Source organism: Pomacea canaliculata, linkage group LG3 (genome assembly GCF_003073045.1).
Source record: "Pomacea canaliculata isolate SZHN2017 linkage group LG3, ASM307304v1, whole genome shotgun sequence".
NCBI classification, from domain to species: Eukaryota; Metazoa; Mollusca; class Gastropoda; order Architaenioglossa; family Ampullariidae; genus Pomacea; species Pomacea canaliculata.
In genome coordinates, this window is record NC_037592.1 from 4,859,067 (window position 1) to 4,881,858 (window position 22,792).

The 22,792-nt window shown below is 45.2% G+C and overlaps 2 protein-coding genes across 3 annotated transcripts in view; one reads left to right on the top strand and one right to left on the bottom strand.

Annotated features, from left to right (window-relative positions):
- The window catches only part of LOC112558644, a 130,239-nt gene extending 115,575 nt beyond the window's left edge, over window positions 1–14,664 (top strand). Inside the window, exons 6-7 of the mRNA XM_025229216.1 lie at window positions 4,286–4,467; window positions 4,894–14,664. Of these exons, the coding sequence (XP_025085001.1) occupies window positions 4,286–4,467; window positions 4,894–5,298 (587 nt within the window). The 3' untranslated portion in view covers window positions 5,299–14,664. The remainder of the gene's footprint in view (window positions 1–4,285; window positions 4,468–4,893) is intronic.
- The window catches only part of LOC112558643 (cysteine--tRNA ligase, cytoplasmic-like), a 244,072-nt gene extending 221,313 nt beyond the window's left edge, over window positions 1–22,759 (bottom strand). For both annotated transcript variants that reach the window (XR_003098202.1, XM_025229214.1), the window contains exons 1-2: window positions 22,678–22,759; window positions 21,305–21,396 (exon numbers count right to left, since the gene is read on the bottom strand). Coding sequence is in view for 1 of the 2 variants with exons in the window: in XM_025229214.1 (XP_025084999.1) it covers window positions 21,305–21,396; window positions 22,678–22,693 (108 nt within the window). In the remaining variant the exon portion in view is untranslated. The remainder of the gene's footprint in view (window positions 1–21,304; window positions 21,397–22,677) is intronic.
- Between the last annotated feature and the right edge of the window lie 33 nt (window positions 22,760–22,792).

The window sequence follows — 22,792 nt, forward strand, 5'->3', positions numbered from 1 at the left end:
CCTATTCTCTCTTAAAGGCCCGGAACACGACCGGTGCCTTGCTCATCAAACCAACACCTACGCCGCACGACGGCCGCTTGAGCTCCTTGTCCCACTTTAATTAAAAAGAAGCTGTTTTTCATGCAACTGTTCACCAGCTCAATGCGACGATGCGGATTTTTTTTTTCAGACTGGATACCTCGGCTTATTCTCTCCTGGAATGTAGCACCAAAAAAACAAAGGGAAAACAAAAGGCGCCTGGGCCCAATGATAAGAGGGAAGCAAGCCAAATGTGGAGGACTGGTAACACGAGATTGAATGAGTCTTCATTGTCAGTAAGATGGCGCCTGGCTGGCTACTTCTCTGGCGAATGGTTCGTGTGTACATTGTTTATGGGAGGTTTTTCTGAACATTTGTTATGGAAGGTTTCTTGATACATATGCTGTGGAAGTTTCTCTTGTTAATGGTCTCTCTGTTCATTTGTTGCGGAGGATAAGCTGAGAACATTTGTTATGGAGACTGGATTTGTACATCTGACATGAGGATCACCTGAGCAAGTTTGTGGCGGAAGATACACCTGCTTTATGTAAAAAAATGGACACTTGTCTTATTCATATGGAAGGTGCACATCACACGAACGGTTTGTCTGCTTCACTCTGAAAGTACACCTGTCTTGTTCACATGAAAGTACACCTGTTTCCCACAAAAGGTGCACACTTCACTTGTGAACAGTGAGCAGCGAGGACAACTCTGCTGACTACTCAGTATGACTTGCACGAACCTCCCCTTGACGCACCGCGCAACACGGGGGTAGCAGAGAAATGACAAAGGGAGGGACAGACCTTTCCTCCCTCTCTCTTTCATTCTCTTCAATGCCTTTCGTACACACCTCCCCTGTCCTACCACCCTCCCTTCAGGGAGAGGATAGTTGACACTGGTTAGTGTGTGCGCACGCGCACGCAGACAAATAAAACGGACTTATGAAGGCAATGGCAATGTACACACCCCGAAGGAGAAAAAAAAAGTCCTAGGAGGAAAGAGCGGTCATAAAAACGGTGAGGATCGGTTGCCAACCGATTCTGCCATTTTGGCATGGCGCGCGAGTATTTTCGCCTCTGCTCTCCCCATCGATTTCCACCGGGCCGAGGTCGCTGCTCCACGTTGGGGCAGAATGTGAGAAATCCTCGTATTGTATTTGTTGCCATAGAGCTGCCGTCGTGATTGTGATCATGTGAAGGTAGGGTGCGAGATGGGTCCCCCACCCCCTAACCACCCTACCCACCACCGCCATCGGAATGTCGCAGTCGCTTCGTTGTGGCCGCGGCACGAGATGTGATTGTCGAGAACTGGGCATGAGAGGCCAAAGGTCTGTGCGCACGGAGCGCGCGCTTTCGAGCTCGTCATTTCATTGGCTACATTAGTAAGGTCAACAGGTTACCAACGCAATTTGCCCTCGACGGAGAGCGACCGTTCTGGCATTCTGCTTGTCGTTACATCACAGCCGATGGTAGAACCGGATGAGGATGAGGAGTAGGATGGTAGATAAGAGTGTTTCACACGTGTACAAAATGTCGACAGTGCTTGCTAAGAAACAAGTCCTGATGCGAAAGTAATAAGAAAGTAATGGCTGCGTCTCTGAACTTCTTGTAGAACTGGAAAGTGATATTTGATGCACACACTTCAGGACCCGGAGTGTGGAGGGCAGCTGTTAAGGCTATGGGTGAGATCGTGTTTAGTATAAGTCTTCAGACACATTCAGACCCAACACACTTTAGTGAAGACACAACGAGGAGGAGCTTCTTGAAGCTTTCAACAGCTACCTTTCATCTCTGCCAACGGATAAAAAATAATCCTTGTCAAATACTCAGCCACGAATTATTGTTCATAAAATCTGGAGTACGATACCATTAGTCTCAGACAAAAAGAATAAAAAGCTCAAGTAAACCAGATGTCTAAGATTTGAGAAGAAAATTAAAAAAACCTCTGAGCACCTCGAGTAAGCCAAAACGCTTGTCCGCCATGATGAAGCAATGTTCCTTCATGCAACACTTAACTTGAACACAGGCCTTTATTATTATTCTTATCACTCAATACTTCTTTTTTAAAGCATATTCTATTCACAGACAGCACCAGCGTTCCCATGATGCAGTTTCTCTATCTACCCTTCTCTTGGAAAGCAAGGCAGGGCATTTCTTTCCTGCAAATTGTGTACCATGGCACTGACACAATCAGAAAAGTCTTCGCGAATAAATAAACCTCGCATTTTTTTCTTCTTTTTCTAGTATCTCTTATCAGTCTCTCCACGCAAGGCCCATCGGGCCACATACAGCACATGTACATCAGTGTATAAACTCATGTCCTGTATTTATTGCACACTGGTTCACCGTGTGTACTGAGTGAGCGAGGGCTTGGGAGAGAAAACAGCTACAGCCTTCCCTGGACTTGTGTTCAGCTGCCGACAGACAAGGATCAGAAAATAAATTCGACAGGGTGAGTTGGAGAAGGACAGGAGGTGGGTGGAAGTACCACTGGCATTATCTCCAGGCTTCCCGTGAGAGCGAATTCTGTATCAGGTTTTCTCTTCCTACCCTCTCCACTCCTCTCTTCCGTTTATTTGTCTTCTGGAGTGGCGTCTGGGCCATCTTTGTAATGAAAACACCTCAACCTGCACTTTATCTTAGACCTTCAGTCGGCAGCTGATCTTGTCCGACTTCCTCGAGGTCACCCGCGGCTCAGCTCCATCCGCAGCACGTGTACAGCCTTGTAATCAGTTGTTCCTTTGGCGGTCTCACCATCTACATTATACAGCATAGTGAGCAGCTCGGAACACCAACAGCATTTTACCGATGGAAGGAAGCAGGTTGGTATGGAAACCTGCACTGTCGTATCATCATTCCCCATCCCCACCTCACCGCGAAATCCCGGCGGTGCTGTTCTGGATGAAAACTCGAACTAAGCTATTTGGTCCATTCTCCTCCTCCAGTCGCCCACCAAAAACAACAAAGAAAAAAAAGAAAAGAAAAAAAAACAGCACTTTCAAATGATTTTTAGTGGTATGGATTACCGGAAATGATAGTCCTCTCCCCCCCCCCTCTCTCTCTCACTTACCCTCACACACACACACAGTGGTTGAGCATCAACAAGAAAGTGGGAATGACACATACCCCAATAACCCGAGTAATATTAAGTAAGAAAATGAGGCCGTGCCTTTACACTTCTCGTGGGATTCTCTCGTGAAAGTATTTGTGAGAGAGACTATGAATCTCTGCTACATCCGGTGGTTTTTTTTTTTTTTTTTTGCTATCTCCGGCATTTCTACGAGATACTCGCTTTGCCTCACGTCCATTACTGCACGCTCCTCCTCTACCCAGCCTCGTGCACAGCCCCAGTCCACCCTGCGCCACCCTCTGTGCCACGACCGTTTCCAACGAATGGAGAATTTACACTTGTCTGGAAAGCATGTGGATTGAAAGTTATCACTGGAATGGACGAAGAGTGCCTGCTGTCCATACGACAGACATAAGACAGATATTTATGTCTCCGGTGCTGTCAAAATCGTAGTCGGCTTTTTTTTTATTATTTATCTTTAAGATGTTTATCGTTGTCAACTGATGTCAAGCAAACTGAAATAAATACACACGAAAATGTACTGTAAATAGACGTACATAAAATGCATTGTAATAATAAGTACAAGTAAATAAGTTTAACAGATACGGACACGTGTTCAAACGATAAATATATGCACATAAATTATAAATATAAACAAAATGTATCATAAATGTATATATAAATATCTTATAATAAGAACATATAATTATGGACTGGAAATAGATGTGATATTGGAGCGCCCAAGTTGATTTGAATAATGGCTCCAGTGAATCTGAATGCGGTTCTCTGCCCTTCCCCTCCTGTTAAAAATAACATGGCCGGTCGATGAAGTGGACTGAGATTGAATTTTGCTTCAACATCTCACAATCAAAGTTTAACAGGAGACAATCTCCACCTGACCCCCAGCCTTGCATCCACACGCAAAAAGTTCAAAAGCCTCGCTTTTAACATACTCGTGCTCTCTAGCACGTTCGTCAAGACTCCCTCGGAACTCGCGCATTCTCGCTACAGACGTGACATCTATTTATAGCAGTGCTGCGTCACTTGCTGATGCTGGTCGTCATCGCCTAACGGTCATTCTCACCCTCCCTTCCCCATGCAAAGCCAGCTCTTTCACGCTCTCTCAGAGTCTGGACCAGAAGGTAAGCATGTCTTTGAAGAGATAAGCCTAACGTGTGTCACGTGGCTCTTGTCGCAGGGGTGCACTACTTCAAGAAGCTGTCACGTGAGATGCCCTGTGAGCTGCTGTACCCGGTATTCCTGATGTACAACCAGGATGGCCTGCTGGGCGCCTTCGGGTGGCTCTTCCAGGGATCGCCCCACTTCTACGCCTACGACGACGAGCTGAGCTGGTTCCGGCTGACCGAGTCCACCTACCCGGTAAGCAAGACTTTCTTCTACCTGTGTCTCGTCCTCTTTTCTTGTCTCACGCTCTCGCGAACCCTCGATGTCCACGACGTTGGACAGCTGCTGTCTCGACTAGGAAATTTCTCAAGTGGTCTTCAAGCTGCCGTAGAAAATTACCGCTCAAAGGAAATTACTTTGAAATGAGTGGGTTACATTTATTATATGATAGCAATCTAAGCAAAGGACGGAAGGAGAAACAAGCGTGCAGACAAGTAAAAAAAGACACAGAAGAGTGGAATCAATGGACAAACAGTAAGGACTGCCACCAACTTTTATTCTTGACAAGACTTAGTCCTCAAGCATTTCTTTTCAGATGTATGTTGACAAACTGTTCTACCACGTGACCCCGACTTGAATCTCTCTCTCTCGCCCACAAAAACCGTTTTCTCTCGTTTCCAGTTCATCTTCGACGAGACGATGCTGCCAAGCTGCATGTTCAACCCCCAGTTCCGCGTCTTCGGCCTCAGCATCTACCTGCGCAACAAGGACACCATGATCTGCCCGATCATTACCCAGACACCAGCGCCCATCCCCTCCACCACCACCACCACGACCACCTCCGCCGCCAGCTACCCGTTCTTGACTCGCCGGCCCCAGGCGCCGCCGCCGAGCCCGCAGCTGACCAGCAAGCCGCCATCGTACGACGACACCATCATCTTGGACGAGGAGATTCGCAAGCAGTCGGAGAGCGCCGCCACGGTGCAGCGACCTGACTACTGGCTCGTATGCCTGTGGGCGGCGGTCGTCGGGGCCCTGGTGTGGCTGTGTATACCAGACCTTGTGCAAGTGCGGACAGACACATAGCGAATGGTTGTGGAACCGAACTGGCATCTCTGGGTTGAAATACCGAAACTGTACCATGTTTAGCTCCTCTCTCTCTCGTTCTCTCTCGTTCTCTTCCTCTTCACTGCAGTGTGTGCCATGCTCCCTTGTTACGTCATCACTGTATGTGTATAGTACCCGTGTTCACAGAGTCTATGAAAGATGAAAGCTTTAATTGTCGGTGACGTCTGAAATATTCGTCGACGATGCATCCTCACGTCAGCTGACAACTTGTTCACCGGGTATCTGAGCCGATTTTCTTATCATTATTATCATGATTATTTCTTTTGTTGGGAGGAGGGACCTAGGTGGTACACCTGTAGCACCGTCATCTCCAAACTAGACGCTGATACGAAAGTACACACAAACGAACACTGACTGAGAGTGCCTCTAAGCAGACACACCGAGGACAGGATCTGAATACTACTTCCTCTCACCAAGTGGAAAAAAAAAATCATCGGATTCTATCCGTGAGCTTTCAAAAATGTGTTTCAGGCATAATGTTACGGTTTTGCCGAGGGCGCTGCAAGCAGCGGAGGTCAGAACCTGGCGACCCAGCAACCCTCGGCTCTACCATCTTGTTTCTGTCGGGTGGGAAATGATTAGCGTAAACATTGAGCGCTGCTGCACGCTTGCATGTGCTTGACACAATGCCCTCCAACCCAGTGTAGCTTAGCAAGACATCGTCCAAAGCAATTAATGATCCTTTTTGGCGGAAGACTTTTTTCTACTGCTGGAGCGAGGCTGAGCGAGTCGCTGGGATAGAAGGGAGCAGTTAAAACGAGGGTTTCCTGGATGGTGTGTCAACATGTCCCTGGCGTGGGTCACGTGACACAAAGGCAGTTATTTACAATTCTGATTTTTTTTCTCATTCTTCACATACACAGACATTCGTATGACATTGCGAGTCCCTCTCTCAGTACCCTTGCGACTCAAACATTAACTTCTCTATCCATAGAATTCTCTTGTCACGTGTCACTCTATAGCCAATCAGATATGGTTTTGTTGATGCGCACTGAATTAGGGGTAGAAGTCTCCACTCTACAAGTCTCTGTTATTGCGAGTAAGCATATTCAACTCAATATATATCTTTTTCACTCACACAAACAAAATTTTGAGTACGTGATTGACCACCCGGGGTGGGGTGGGCGGGATGCCGACATTCTATTCTATCACATCTGAAGTTACTCAGCGATAACCATTCTTTATGAGCCTTGTGTGTTGTGCAGGATGTGACTACCTCTAGGCTACATACACTAAGTTGTCTTCATTTTCACAAGAAAGCTGACAGCTATACATTGTGTCAAGTCCGTCAGCAGCTGGTGTTCCAACATCTCCAGTTCTTATAAACTCCTCCCCTTCTTCACTTTAATAGTTTTCTTGAAACCGCAAAATCCAAATCACAATCACTTTTTAGAATAGGAAGCCCCATGAATTGTGTGCCTGTCCTGAATAATTAAGGAGAGTTTCGATCTGATAGTCTTTCAGCGAGGATACAAAAATATCTTTTTTTTCGCCAAGCACAATATTGTCTGTTGTTAGCAACATGACAGCTACACCTGCCAAAAGTAATGTATCGCTGAAAACGAGGCTGAGACGTCGTTGCTTTATTGTCATGTAAACTGAATGTCAATGGTTGGAACCTCACACGCTATCAGCAAATGTCACATTGTTCACACACACCATACAATATGATTTTAAATAACAATATGATTTTTAATATCCTAACTGCGGCAGTTGTCCTTTCTGAAATTTTGTGACACTCAGATCCCACAAAACGTTGTGCTGTTAACTGACAAAGTCATTCAGCTTCTGAACTTAATTTTTTTTTAAACTGATGACTTTGCAGAATAAACATATCAACCTTTATCAGCTCTATGGTGCCCAGTATGATTCATACTTAGACGAAAAAGGGGAGGTATGCATACTCGAACGAATACATTACATTTATTATCACTGGATTTTTTTTTTCTTTCTTTCGGTTTGTTTTTATGTTCACGAAAACCATCCGCTACCGTAGTTTTCAAATCACGTCAAATGCCTTTACCATGTCTAAACACGTATGCAAGCAATGAATAGAAATAACATTGGCAGTTGCAAGCATTTTGCGGGCCAGCTGCAGAACATGTTTCATTTAAAATGATGTTTTGTGCACATTTGTAAGGTTAATACTGCACTGTGCACACTTCTTACATGACTTGTCCAAGGTGATGCTTGACGCGCTTGTCTGAGGATTTCAACCCATAGATGCCTTCAGCCAACCACACCACCGGGGAAAATGTCGTTCATGATTTGTGATATATTTTCTCTTTGACTTTATTTTACAGAGAAATGCCTTACATGTTCGTTTTAAATATGAGATGAATTCCTGCTGGCTTCAGTTTTCGGTATAGCCGTGTGTTCGATCACTTTGAGTAACAGAAGAAAAAAAAATAGTTGTTAAACGATTTGTGATGTTTGCTGACGTCATCTGCAGCACATACACGCGCACACACATACACAAACACACTTACAAACACATCACACAACATATTGACAGTCGCTTTTTGTGCAGATGACTTGTTGACAACATTTGCTAAAAAAAAAAATTGATGTTGACTGCTCTTACATTGCATGCTAGAGTGATGTTGGCGGATTTTCCCATGTTATGTCATGATTATGTTTTCATAGTCCTTCCCTCCTTCCCCACATGCTTGGAAGCTCCACATCACTGATGGAAGCACAGTTCATGAAGCACATACCCGTTGACAATGTGGTGAGGGGGGAGGGACAGGAGGCAACCGGCAGTGTGTCGTCTGGCTGCAAGGGAAAGTCAGCATAGCAATGCCAGCAAGGACATTCTCCTCTTTCTTTTCTTCGTTTTGTCATCATATGCTTTGAAGCAGGTAAGACAGGTACCACTGTCACTGCGCTGGTCACCATGTATAGTCCCGACTTTTTTCTTCTGTTTTTTTTTTTTTTTAAATCACTGACCTCGGTGTGTGAAGACGTTGATGTGAGTGTTCATAGATTCCTTGGGATCCAGAAGGACGTCCAACGCCGGCGTCTGGGATTACGAACTTTGTCCACAGTGCAAGGAGACCACGTGCTGCCACCACCCTGTGTTTGTTGAAAGTGACTACAGACGAGATTTCTCTCACTCACCATCATCAGGGTGTGTGAGCTCTCTGTGTGTGAGTGTGTTGCTGCAAAGTCGTGCTGCTATTGTTTACGACTACCACCGACAGGACGCAGTCAGTCGTCGGACAGCAGAGGTCGTCGTCAGCTCCATCGTCATCACTGTCATCATGCCTTCGTTATTTTTATTTACACCTACATTGTAGTGGGTAAGTGGACTACTGGTGTACAGATCTGCACGTGACAGGCGGAGGCATGGGACACTCTGGAGGAGTGAGGGCTGGAGGGGGTTAGCGAGGTGACTGTGGTTTGTTTGAACTGAATGTTTGCATTTTTCGATGTACGATGCTTTAACATTTGTATTATTGGAATGTGACATGTATAGAACGACAATGAACCTTATCGTGAAGATGATGGGTATCCGTTTGTATATATACATATAAAATGCAGTTCATCTGTCCATATTTGCAGTTAAAATGGAGACTATTGTACATGGCGGGGGTTGGGTGAGGGCTGGGGTGGTGAGAGAGAACCCTAACCACAAAGAAGTGTGGGTGTGCGCGCGAATGTTTTTGTGTGTGTGGGTGTGTGTGTGTGATGAGATGTTCCACCCCGAAGACTGAACACAGAAACAGTTCCGGCGAAATCCGAGTCCAACCCTGATGTGCCCTTCGCATCGTATTTACAGCCACCCTGCTGTCTGCAGTCGCTCACGAGCTTCAACTGTTTGGCTCAAAGCAACTTTCTGTCAAAGTATTTTCTTTTTTGTTTCAAAAAAAAACCGTTACGTCGAACGCAAATGATGAAAGCAAAGACTCCTCGGGGCGGACAGGTCTTGTAACTGATAATCTTGTACAGCTAGCACCGTCTAGACACGCATCAACTCCTCTCATATCTATAGCAGGCGTGTACAGAATGTTTCTGTCTTGTCGTGGAGCCGTCGGAGAAGATGGACACCGTCTGCTGAAGAAAGCCCGAGACTTAAACTAAGACCGGTTGCATGCAGCTAGTCTCCAAGACTCGACAACTCGCCGGGGAGTGGGAAGGTGGGAGATGGGTTGACTCCCTTCCCCCCCTCTGCCTGACATTCCCCACCCACCTTATTCCCTTCCCCTTCTCCTCATTCCAAACATCTGCGAGTGTCCGGTTGGTGAAGATTGTCAAGCAGCGGAGAGGAGGAGGAGCTCAGGTAGACTCGAGAGTGCCCACACACCGCTGATGGGGGGCCTGCGAACATCAAAGGACATGCCGGCAGTCGGAGTTTCCGGCTCGCTAATGCGCTCTTTGCCGAGCGTGCCTACCTCCTGCTTTTCCCCCGCGCTCTGGAATATCTGAATATCGGAGAAAACGGCCAAAGTGCCTCGATCTGCGAATAATGACCTCAGCGCGGTCCTCTTCGTTAGGCCAGCTCTCCCGCCTTTAATGACTACTCCCCCTCTCCGCCTCTCGTTGTCTGCGTCTTCAGGAGGTTCTTCATCGTCCCGTTACCTGGAGACGACACGAGTCGGCGCCGCCGTCGCTCTCTCTCACCTGCGCGGTCCCTCCCACCCGATCAGTTTGTCTGTTGCAAACAAGTTGCGGCGCTGTTGTTTTCCTCCGACCTCTGGACACTCAGTCATGACCAAACACAAAGGGGAAACCCCTTCTTTCATCTGCTATCATGAAGAAATGTGTAAATATTCTTTTGTCGGCAACAACGGAGTCGGACTGAAGCTACTTGAATATGTTTAACTAACCGATCTCCAAATGCTCCTTGGAAGCACGATTTATTAATATTTGCTCCCCCACCCCTTGAGATAAACACACAGTATCCATGTTGTTCAAAATGGCGGCGTGGTGTTTACCGGTGAGTTGGCTGCACAGCTCGTGCAGCTTGTAGTACACGCAACACACGGCTACACCAGATGCACTGCTTGCTCTTCTATCCTCAGGCAGTAATCGCCAATTATGAAAATAATGTCTGGCACTAAACTCAAAAGAACCGTTGTGTGTCCTGTGGGTTGTCTACACAAGCCAGACTGATGAACAGATAAACCGAGAGCGTATTTCAAACTGAAGTAATAAACTTGTTCTTACGACTGCTTTACTGTTGTCATACAGGTGATTCTAATAAAGCCATCTACCCTTGCTGACAGTTCCCCTACCCTCCTCTCCCCCAGTTCGATGGCACCGTCAGCCAAGCGTGTAGTTATTCATGGTTAAACAAATCTGTTTTGTCCCTCCTGCTCCTCCCAATGCTCGCGCTGCACACGGTGGTGAGCACAACTCCAGGGCAGATCAGCGAACTGCTATTAATCGCAATTATTCCTGATTATAGGGAAGATGTTGCCCAGAAGATGATGCCGGAGGGGAGGTGAAACCTCTACCGAGCCTTTCTTGAGGTCGCAACATGGCGACGAGCACGTGGACACAGGTCGCGAGCTGCGCCGTTGCTGACGTTCGTCAAGCACTCCACCGCGTTATCTCGTCTCCGCAGCGAGAAACCACGAGACTCGGCATCCCGGTGCTCCAAGGCGATGCCATAAAAACCAATAAAAACCAAACCAGAATAAAAACCTTCAAAAGAACTGTCAGTGGTACTGTTGCAGCCTGTTCGTGGTTCATCCGCCCGTATTCCTCCGCCTGCTTTATTTCCGGTCTTTTTGTTTGGTTTTTTTTTTTTGGAAACCTGCGCTGCTACTATCTGCTTTGTTGTGATTACAGCAACTAATTACCAAGCATTTATGTTAGTTTTTTCTGTGTTGAAGTTGTTTCAGTGGCTGTGAACTTTCGAAGTCGAGCTTCATTCTATCGCGGCTAGCAGACTATACAGTCCTGTGTCTAAGGTTTCGGTCAAAGGTGGTTGCCTGCCTACGCACAGGACATGGTAGATGAGTATATATACAAGAGAATGTAGATGAGTAGATACAAAAGAGAATGTGGATGTGGGAGACGAACACTGTGCGGTACTGGAATTTAAGCTCGCCTTAGGTCGTACAGGTGCAAATAAACAACAACAACCTGTCCCGTGATGTGCTGCATGCACGGAACCTCGCATTTAGAATTATATTTGTAACATCTTCATTTTATAGAATCTCATTAGCATAACACAACAACTCGTCTATAAAAGAAGCGAACCAAGAAAAGAAAAACTAGAACATTCTACAGACCTTCACCTCGAACTCACAGGGGTCAACATCTTACAACAGTCTGTGGATTCAGTTGGAGAGACGAGACAAAATGGAGGATTTCTCTCTCACATTGTTTCTTTCGAACGACGACCGCAGTTAGGAAAAGAGGGTAAAAAAAAAAAAAAAGGAATAGGAGTACGAAGGGCGGAGGAGGTAGGGGGAGAAGGGTTCTCGAGTGTAATTACTGAATATCGAGCAACAGTCTGAAAGCTCCATTCCCAGAAACGTTCGGGGTAGCGGGAAATAATTGGACGTTCTCAACAAATTGTAAAAATTAACTTTCCGAAGAGCAGATGAAGTGCTCTATTGTTTGGATTATCACGAATTATTTATTTCTTTTATTTCTCGCTCAGTACATTTTTTTGCCGGCTCCTGCTCTTTTATCTTTTCCGGCCTCCACAAACAATTACCGCAGACCAACACAGAAGACAGAACGAGCAAACTTTTTTTAATCAGGCTTGTCAAAAGAAACTTATTTCGAACACCTGCATAATGCCACCCAAGGGGATGTTGCTATGCGACAACTTTGTGGGTTTGTCGGTATGTGTATTACTTGTTTATTTCACACCTCTCTAATGAGATTGGTAAGAGCTTTCTCACACACACTGTAGCCGGGTGTACGCATGAGAGACAGAGGAAAAAAAATTCCTCTAATCTTCACAAACCTCGTGTGTGTGTGTGAGTCTCTATCCGCGCTTAAGAATAAAAATGTTGTCTACTGACCATAGGGCAAAACAGGATGTGTGTCAGGGGGAAAAATGTCAGAAGGAGGGCGCCCAGTCTCCTGTCACTATTCTCCTGGCACAATTGTTAAGCTGGAGTACGCAGCTCATAGTTCCATACAAGCGATGCTGAGCTGTGCTCACCGATGTCAACCTGTCATCTGCGGCACCCCCGCGCAAGTGCTCCGCTAATGGCCGTTCTCTGTACCCCGCTATCTGAGGACAATGACCGCGGATACTTCTAGGGTGTCATCGTTACCACCCCTCGCTACGACCTCTCGGCACATCTCGTTCTCGCACAGCAGACTGCGAGACCGAGACACAGCGAGACCGAGACACGGCGCTTCACGTTTTTATGGGATGCAGGAGAGAATCACGTAGTGTTGTTTTTCTTGGAGACGTAGACTTTCCTGCAGTTGGTAGAAAAATGTATGTCTCCTGTGTGACGGCAGTTCATCCCCACCCCTGCCCCTAAAAAACCTTGGCAACCCTGCTTTACACGAAGGATGTTGGGTGGCCATGTTGTTTCTATCATAATTCACATGATCATAGCGACCACCCACCCACACACCACACCACACCCCAAAAAACAGGGGTGAGGAAACTATGGTGTTATCTTTAGCATACAACACGTTTACTCTCTGGTGTACACGTGTCTTCTCCCCGACCCCACCCCAGGCAGAGTTATGGTCGTGAGGCTGGGAGTGTTTGTCTGAAGTGTAAGTGCCATGGCTACTTATCATTCCTTTTACGCTTGTACAAATGAAGACTGACTACTGTTGTGATGTGCTAAGCAGAATGAAGATGATGACAATAAACTGTAGTGGCAAGATACGCGTGTTTCATGTACATGCATGTTTCATATCGTCCATTGTTTGTTGTCCTCCACCTGGCTTTCACACTGTAGGAAACAACAGCCGTCAAGAGGTGCTCGGCATGGCTGAGCATATCAATGATTCACAACAAACGGAACTAAACAATCTCTTGTCGAAATGTCCCCACCGCTCGGAAAGCACAGAACAGAGGATGGCCTGGCAGCAGACTGTAGCCGGACAATGGTCAATGTTCTGTTGATACATTTAGTAGACTTTCATTCTAGAACCATTCAGCTGTAAGTCTCTCCCTCTCCCTCCTCTCATCGATTTTAATTTAGTATCGGTAGTGACAATCAAAATCCGATCGAGAGACACACAATCAAGGAATTTTGAAAAGGGAGGTTTAAAGTAAAAATACGTGGAAAAAAAATCGTTGTCGTCGTCATCATCATCATCATCATCATCACAGACTTCTTACTCAAGATTTCAATTAAATTGTTACACAGCAACAAACCAGTTCTTCCCATCACAGACATCAACGGACTCCACAGGAATACCAGTTGTGAGTGGCGTGAGCTGCACTTCACCCGCTGACCTCACCCCCGCCCCACAGCCCCACTTCTCTAGGGAGTCTCGCGGGAGACTTTCTGTAGGAGACCAGGGTGATACCGGTGCGACCTGCGTGAGTTCTCCACCAGTTCTTGCCTGCAGCAAACCGTAGAAATAACCGACACGGTGCTGACGATGCAATAACCTTCCGTCACTTGCCGCCATTTGTCAGACGCGGAAGAAGACGCATCGAGGCGTTCAGCGGGGTCGCGACCCCGCCAGCTGTAAACAACAGCTCAGAAAACAAAAACAAGCAAACATGATGTATTGCTCCCATCTGAGGATTCTTCCTGCTTTTTGACAGGCTTATGTCTTTGCCAACACTCGCGTGAAGCGCGCGGCACGACCCGGTTTCCCTCCACCACCTACCCACCCGTTTCTTCCCTCCCTCTCGTTTCATATTTAACACCCGGCAAACAATGGGCCAGGAAGCGCCAATGCTGCTCTCTGTTTTGGCAGGTGTGAGGAGAGTGTTACGTTCAGTCGCTCCTGTCCCTCGAACACAAAGAACCACGGCATTCATCACATCCGATTTTACCCCTCCCTCCACACACACCTTCCTCTTTCTTATCATTCCTCCTGCCCTTCACTCTCTCCCCCGACGCCAAAAACTTTCAGAAAGAAACATCGTTCACAGATATAAAGGTTGACAGCGCGTAGGTACCCGCTTTCCTTCCCTCCCTTCCCGAACATTTTTTTTTTTCTGATTGTGGGGCTGATGATCGTTCTCGAAGGTTCTCTGCTCGCCACTTGTGCTTTGTGATAGCTTCCGTACAGCGAGAAAAGGAAACAAAACGATGAGACGTGACATGGAAGACAGGAAGCAAGGCGAAAAAAAGTTTTTCGGAGGTGGGTTTTGGAGGGTGGCGGTTGAAGTAAAGATAGGTTCGCTTGTAGGAGAAAGAAAGAAAAAAACACCTGAATAAATGAATCTATATATCCGTCATCCAAAAATGTTGACTCCCTGCTTTTAAGATTGAAAAGCCAAACAACTGTTTGAGGACAAACGCTTGGCCGCGCGGGTCTTCAGTGAACTGGGAATTTGTTGTTTTGTTTCTATTTCTGTTCAGTGTTTGTTTCTTGTCATTTGTTAATTTTCTGTTTACTGCTTCTGACGAGACTCACTCGCGCCAAGGCTATACAGTAACGTCAGTACCACGTGATGTCGGTGCTGTACCCGCAGAACACGAGGGCATGACGGTCAGTCACACGTGACATCCACCCCATGTGGACAGTTTATGAGCAACTGCAAGTTTACCAACGGGTAAGACTGCCCGAACTTTGTTAAGGAAGCAATGGGTAAAGTGAAGTTAACTAACCCACTAGTATGGCAAGTATTCTCCAAAACGATGGCACTGCGCACGAGTTGTTCGGCTGAAAGAAGCAAGAAAAAAAACAAGAACCAAGAAACTGTTGAAAGTCCAATTTATTTCTGACTAAGTGGTGTTCGTGGCACAAATATTAGACAACAAAATTGATTTGCTTTAATTTGGGAACAAAATAACTCGTGGAAAAACCGAAGGTGCCATTAATCTGAAGAAAAAAAGCGGATGAAGATGTCGACTGAGACGTTCAGCTTTTTATGAGACGTTTGTTCATCTCAAATTATCAAATCAATACAAGCAGTGTGTACTAAAGAATTCTCAACCATTATTTGGACTGTTAATTCAAGGTCTCCAAAAAATGTTTCCTTGTGTGTGATTTGATGAGCACCATCTCCACTATTTTTACAGGCTAGAACGGTTTTATCGGCAGACGCCATGAATACGAGGGTCTCAGCCTCTACCTGCTTAGGAGGGGAACAGGTTTAGTAAACAAGCTTCTTAAACATAAGCCTAGGTGGATATGTTTGCCGGGTGAAGACTTTGTGATAGGGGAAATCCCAGCATCTTGTGTCAAAAGCAAAAAACAACAAACAAAACGTGCAACCCACTTTAAACAACTGCTCATCAGTCTTTAAGATGCTAGGTTCACCCACTCGACCCTACCCACGCCTCTATCCCCACCCACAAACACATGAGTTCCTTCTGTGTGTCTGCTGAGTCGACACGTGCTGCCACCACAAAACCCCAAAAATAATACCCGCCGATTCCATGGGCGTGCAGTCATTATTTTCATATGAACTGCCAGCTCCCTGGTGCGGGTCTTTGTGCCTTTACTACCGCGATTTAATGGCAAACTGGTCTAAAACAGTCTGCACCTGCCCCTACCCCTCTCACCGCCACCCCGTCCCGTCCCCCACATACCTGGGCGCGCGCACACAGAAAGGGAAGGGGGCCAGCAGTCCAATCGTCCTCCGGCGCATGGAAACCGATGAATTATTGAAAAGTTACGTCCGGGGCCACCCACCGATATGAAACGTACTACTGATTGCCGATGACAGCCCCTTTCCCTGTCTCCCGCGGCTAATGGAATTTTCCAACTCTGCATCTGGCTCGCCATGATACCTCTGGCGGCTTGCCACTGCGCCGGAGGAGCGGCGAGTGCAGGGGGAGACCTGTAATTAGGCAAGAGTTCGGTGTCAGCCAGGCGGCCGGACCACCAATATCTGACGTCTGCTTTCACCTGTGGTTTTCGGGGTGTTTTTTTTTTTTTCATTTTTGTCCCCTCCACACCACACTTCCCCCCGTCGTGCACGTCAGCATCAATGGCGCAGGCTCGGCTGGCGGCCCAGAGACCCTCCCTCTCTCCTGTCCACCCGTCGATGCCGGCACTGCGCCGATGGGGGATAAAAATAAACCCCGCACAAAGCACGTTAAATCTTTCCCCTAACCGTCACCGAGAAACCCAATCTTCGGTTAGACGGATTCAATTTATTTATGGCAAAAACATGAAAAACAACAACAGTGAGGTTTTGAAACAAAAAAAGGGGAGTGGGGACAAAAAAGACTCCGCGACTGACTGCTCCAGTGTAGTTGTCTCCCTGTATGTTGTTCTCTCGCATCTCACTCTCACCCGTCGTCTAGGACAGTAAGGAATTAACCGATTTTATTGAATGCGTTATGTGCGGTAGTTGGAGATTGGCAGTGATTTGCGAACAATAGCAAGGAAACTGGCTCTAAATGACAGAAAAAGGGAGGGGAAAAAAAACCAATCGAAATTATCTCCCCATGGTTACAAAAGGTAGGCGCCCGCCTTCAGCTCCACTCCGAGTAAAAGTTGTCCGGTTAAAAACGACCTTTACAACAGCAGACATTTTCACCAGGTAGTAAGATTGCTGCATGTCTGAGAACTGAGTATTATTATTGTTGTTATTTATCCCTGCCCTCGGAAGAACCCCTATTTGTTATTATTTTATACGCGTGTTATAAAACACCAGGTGAAGAGTTCGGAGAAGTGAAACATAAGTGAGCTGTAGCCCAGTCTTACCTGACTCTACTGACAGCAGTAAACTTAAGTGAGGGTGCAGCTCCCACCCGAGAGCTGTATCCCAGTTTTAAGGTAACTCTGCACAGAAGTAAACAAACAGCTCGAGATTAGGTTACAAAGTCAGATTTGCTTTACCCCGGCTTTTCCATTTGCACTAGAGTTCGTGACACCGCTGTGGTGTGCGACAACAACATCCCAGGTTCGCGCCAACAGCTGTTGTTTTCCTCCACCCAGCTCTGAATACCATCGGGAGCGGGAGAAAAGAGAGAAAGAAGGGGAGGGTAAGAGACTATCAAGAAATTAATTTGCTAATGAGTCTATTAAACAATGAGCCAGCAGACCGCTCCGGCCTGATTATCTGACTGTTAGATGCGTGGCGAACGCAAGCCCGAACGTTGATCAGAAGGCAGCCGGTGATGGCCGGCCAGAGGCTGCGGCCGTTGAACGGACAAAAAGGGAAGATTTAACTCCATGTTGACGTCATAAGCTGTCGCGGTCGTCCAGGTACCCGAGGACGCAGTGATAAATCCCAGTACAATGGAGCCTTGGGTGGGCAGAGTTTCCAGTGCTTCCCACACGGTGGGACCTCTTTACCGCACAGATGAATGGTGTTACAGTCTCCAGGTCATATTGTGTGAAGGAGGAGTATAGTTCCCTCTCGTCGTTATGCATAATAGATACAGCATGATGGATGCAGCTCGCGAAAGTGATAACACAAACACGATCAGCCAAAGTTTCAATTAAACATCTCCTTCTTCAAAACCACCTGGCAATGGCAGAAATGCAGACGGTGTAATTGTATGCATGGCAGGATGTACAAATAGAAACGACTTCGCATCTTCGGCGCGGACAACCGGCGACGAGTGGAATTAATCTGCAGCCTAAAAATACTTTCAAAGCAGTTTTTTTGCACAAGCCTGACAACTGATGCTCATGCTATTAACAAACAGCTCTGTTTGATGTATGCGTTGTTATGCCCGCAAATGATGAATAGTCGAGGTTTTTCATGTCTTTGCGGTCAAGGCTGCGGACAGTATATGTATGTAAGAAACAACTTCAGTTAACCTTACATGAAGCAGGCCACAACACAAAAAAAGTTAAAAAGTTCCGTCATTGTGGGTTTGTTTTTTTGTTGTTGTTTGTTTTTTTATTGTTTTTTGTTTGTTTTTGTTTTTTTTGAAGGGGGTGAGATTTTCAATTGAATCCATCTTTTCATGTGCTTGGCGAGTAAGACAAAGCTTTCTACATTACAAACTGAAGAATTCAGCAATATGCACTTTTTACTGCGTCAACACAAATGTTTTCGCTCGCAAATTTTCATTCACAACGTTCAGATTTTGTACTTTACAGTGTATCTCAAATGGACTTGAAGAGAGTGGTCGTGGTGAAACGAGTGTAAACACCATGGCCACTGGTCTCCGGAAACTCGACATCCACTTCGTGCAAAAAACAAATTTATAAATTAATTAACACGAAAGTGAGAGAGAAGTTTCGAGGGCGACCCGGCCCAATTTGGGCCGGACTGAAGCGAGAGTACTTGAGGACTCCGGGTGGTCCCCCCTTGCACGTCTCCTCCATGGTGCTGCCCAGTGGCAGGACGGCGCCCCATCCCCATTCCCCTCACCGGTAGCCACCCCTTCCTCCCCACATTCACTGCCGCATGCCCATTTCCTCTTGGCAAACAAAATGCCCAAGTGCCTGCTGATGCATCGTCGCTGGATTAAGAAATGTTCTTTTTGTCAGCGCATGCGCGAGTGAGGAGGCCCCGCTCCTTTCAGGAAGCACAACAAGAGATGGTTTTTAAAACACACTGGAGACCAGATGAAACTATACAACAAACCCCTTTTCCCTGCTCGCTCTTTTCCTCCCTCCTCCTCTCCCCCCTAACTCACCACCATCGCTTCCCGCGCTCCAGCTTTCTGTGCATTTTCCTGGAGCGGGATGGGGTGGGGTGGGATCGGGTGGGGGAAGAGATACCAGAAGGAGATCTTTATGAAGCTGGGAAACCTGTCCTGCGTGATAGCTAAACCTCACAAGTGTTCGGATCGATGGGGCAGCACTTGTGTAGAAGGCATGTGCCAATGAAAGGGAAGTCATCGAGTTGGGGGAAGAAAGTGTTACCCAAAGGTTTCTCTCCAAAACATTTCTACTTAACAGCTAATGAAAAATTTTTCCATCAAACCGAAAAAAATAACAAAAGACGAGAAGGGAAAAAATGCAAACATTTCCTCAAAAGCCGCGCCAGTGTTTCCTCATCCGCAGTTCCATCAGCACGGAGATGAAAGGATTCGGAGATATTCAAAGTCAGCAAATATAAAAGCCACTGTTTCTCTCGCTTTCTGAATGTATCTTTTTGTCCTGAACGCCTAGCAGACTGACATGCAAGCCTGACTTCGAGGATATGTTATTTCCATCTTAATAAAAGAAAGCAACCTTTCTTTCATCCGTTCTGTTACCAGCTCCACCATCGACAGATTTTTAACCCTTTAATCAGTTTGCGAAGGAAAAATTACTTAACCCCCTCGCTGTACTCTTCTTCTCTAACGCTGGGTTTGCGCAGAAAGAAACCGCCGATGCTCTCAAGCACTGAGCTACGTGAACGTAGAATAATGGCTGCACAGTTGATGACCAGATGAATCTTATTCAGAAGACTAGACGGGGGCTCTATGTGGCTTACAGAACAATCCCAATTCAAGAAAGAGAAACCGTTATCTTCAAACTGCCAGGAGTCCCTGACTGGTACCAATCAATCTGAGGGGTAGATTCGTCTGATGAGTAGCGATCCCTAGCCGACATAACACATCTGTCCGCATTCTCAGACTGCGAAGCTGCTCCATTTATTTTGACGCCCTGGGGAAACGACATGAAGCAGACGACTCGTGTAATTTCACGTCTGCTAAGCTATTAGTTTTACTTACGTGAGGTTGTCGACTTGAGCAAATTAATGTTACTTTATTTAAATATGTGGAGTTGTTTTTTTTTAACGGCAATGTTCAACCAAGAGTAAAGGACGAGCTGCACGATCTAAGGGAGGCTACTGCAGAAACAAGAAGAAGTAGTACTTTCACAGTTGCTTCCGTTTGCAGTACCGATCGTCAGTCCGCAAGAACAAGAACACCGTCTCCTCCTTACTTTACAAAGTAGTTACAGATAGCCGCATAGATTTAAACGTCTCGTTCCTGTCTAAACCTTTCTTTCAGGCTGAACTGCCAGGAGTGTACATACATGCGCACCAACATTCATGATCATTTGCAACTTCCCTTTTTCCTTGTATACGACGTATGTATTGTCATGTAGTGAAGATTGCTGTAATAAAACTACATCTGTCTCCAGCCTTTGTGTTAAGTGTGCAAATTTCAACATCAATCACCATAAACTATTCCACTTGAGCCACGATGTGTTAAATGTTCTTAACTAGGAGATTTTTGGTCTTTTTTCAAATTCAGACCACAAAAATTAACATATTTTCAAAATGTGAACATACTTGTAGAATTCTTTTTTCACTTCCAAAGTTCATCAGAAGATATGTGCTTGCTACAGAGTCCATGGAGAAACTCTTTTTAGTTACAAGTTATTTCTGTTACTATCATTAATAGACATTAAACAAAAACAGTAAAGAGAAAGGAATGTAAAAATTTTACAGGTCAAATGCTGGAAGCATGTTTAACACATTTATTAACCCAAGTGAACAAATAATTTTTAACAGTTATATACTAGAAAATCTTTGAGGATCATAGAAGGTTGGAGAAAGGTAAAGCTGTTAGACAAGATGACAACTGCCCTTACAAAAACTGGATCCAAGAAAAGTGCAGTCTCTGACACGTCACCCCTACCCCCAAAATTAGTAATTATTAGGGTTTGACCTGAAAAAGTTGGTCTGTACGTTTGCATCCAGGTCCTCCTTACATCCTTACATTATGTCTTCAACTAAAAATGCGGACTTCAATCAGCTTAAAAAATGGATTCACCTCAGGAATAAACATAAAACTATCACTTGAACTATTTTATTTTCCACTTTGCACTCTTCTTGGCAAATGATTGTATCTGGGACAAGACCCAACTCCTGTAAGTATTAAAAGGCAATGACGTTTTCATACATCTGGAGAAATAAAAGCGAAAAACATAAGTAAATCTGCTTCATAATGAATGTACACAAAACACAAGCTGAAACAAATCTGGTTCCTACCTTTTTGCGTGTCAAACTGTTGTACAACTTTAATGTTACTGTACCATCTCCTTTAGGTGGCTGCCATGCTGGCTGCATCCTTTTGGATTTTCCTGTAACACAGGTATGTTTCATTTTACGATATGGACAAAGAAATATGACAAGAAAATTAGATGCATAGTTATTAAAGATAGATCATACAAATGAAAAACATATTTTAGTACATTGTCTCATAAAAAGACACATGCACAATATTTTGTCCCCCTTGTTCAGCTCTTTATCACACAAAGATTTATATTAAAATGGAAAAAAAGACAGCTTAGTAAAACTGTTGAGTCTGCAAAAAAACCTGCATTAGAAACAGATGATGAAAGCACCCAGAATGAAACTTTCAGGGGAGATGACTATATACAAAATGTGAGTAAGTCTGAAACAGACTGCTCACCCAAACAAAACTATCATCTTATTAGAGATAAAATGACTGCATAACTGAATTGATTCCACCATTAGAGACTTTTTGGGAAAGTCACAAAAAATGAATACATCTGTGACAATTTTCTGAAGCACAGCACAAACATAATTGCATGAAAAATCCTGCAACAATCTTATGTTGTATCTTGAATAGTATATGATTAATATAATAACACCACACATTGCAAAAACTAAAACAATGTATTAGACACCAAAACAATGTAAGTAAAAAGTATTAATTTTTTGATGCATACAGCCACCATCTAAGAATTCAGTGTCTGTGGTTACCACAGAGCTAAAACTAAATGATTTCCATTCTGTTGCATCATCCTAAAAATCATTGGAAAAAACGTCAATGGGTAAAGTCAACTGTAAGAAAGAGGACAAAATGGAATACTGAACTAAATATAAATGTCGAAATGTTTTCATGACTGATAGCGAACGGCGACGATTACTGGAAGAACAAACGTCAGCAGTTACCTTCCTTCACTCAAAACAATGCCAAGAGAAGAGGTATTCAATCAACCAAATTACAACCAAATCAACCAAATCGCTGCCACTTTACTACAAGTTGTCGAACGTCTATACCTAACAAAGGAGAACAATTAACTCCGTGGAATGTTACACAAAGAATGACACTGACGGTGACAATAAATTTCAACTGACTAAGAAAACTAAGATATGACAAAGAAGATAACAGAGTATTATGTAATATTATTAAATTTTACAATTCGTATAGAAACTTTAGGACGCACTTTCGCTTCTGCTCTTATTGTGTACTAGACAAATCAGCTGTTGCAGACGTCATTTTCATTCTTCGATTCCAATAGAAAGACACCTCTGATTTTACTGACATACATAGATCTGATCACTCTACCTAAGAAGAATTGTTTCGTGCTTTAACATCAAATATGGTGACCTACCTGCTGCTTCTGCCATCTCGAAAGTAAGACTTTAAAGTAGACTCACAAGTCCACGCAACTGACGAAACAGGTAGTAGTATCCAACGCGAGACTACCGGCGTCGGTACGCGCGGAG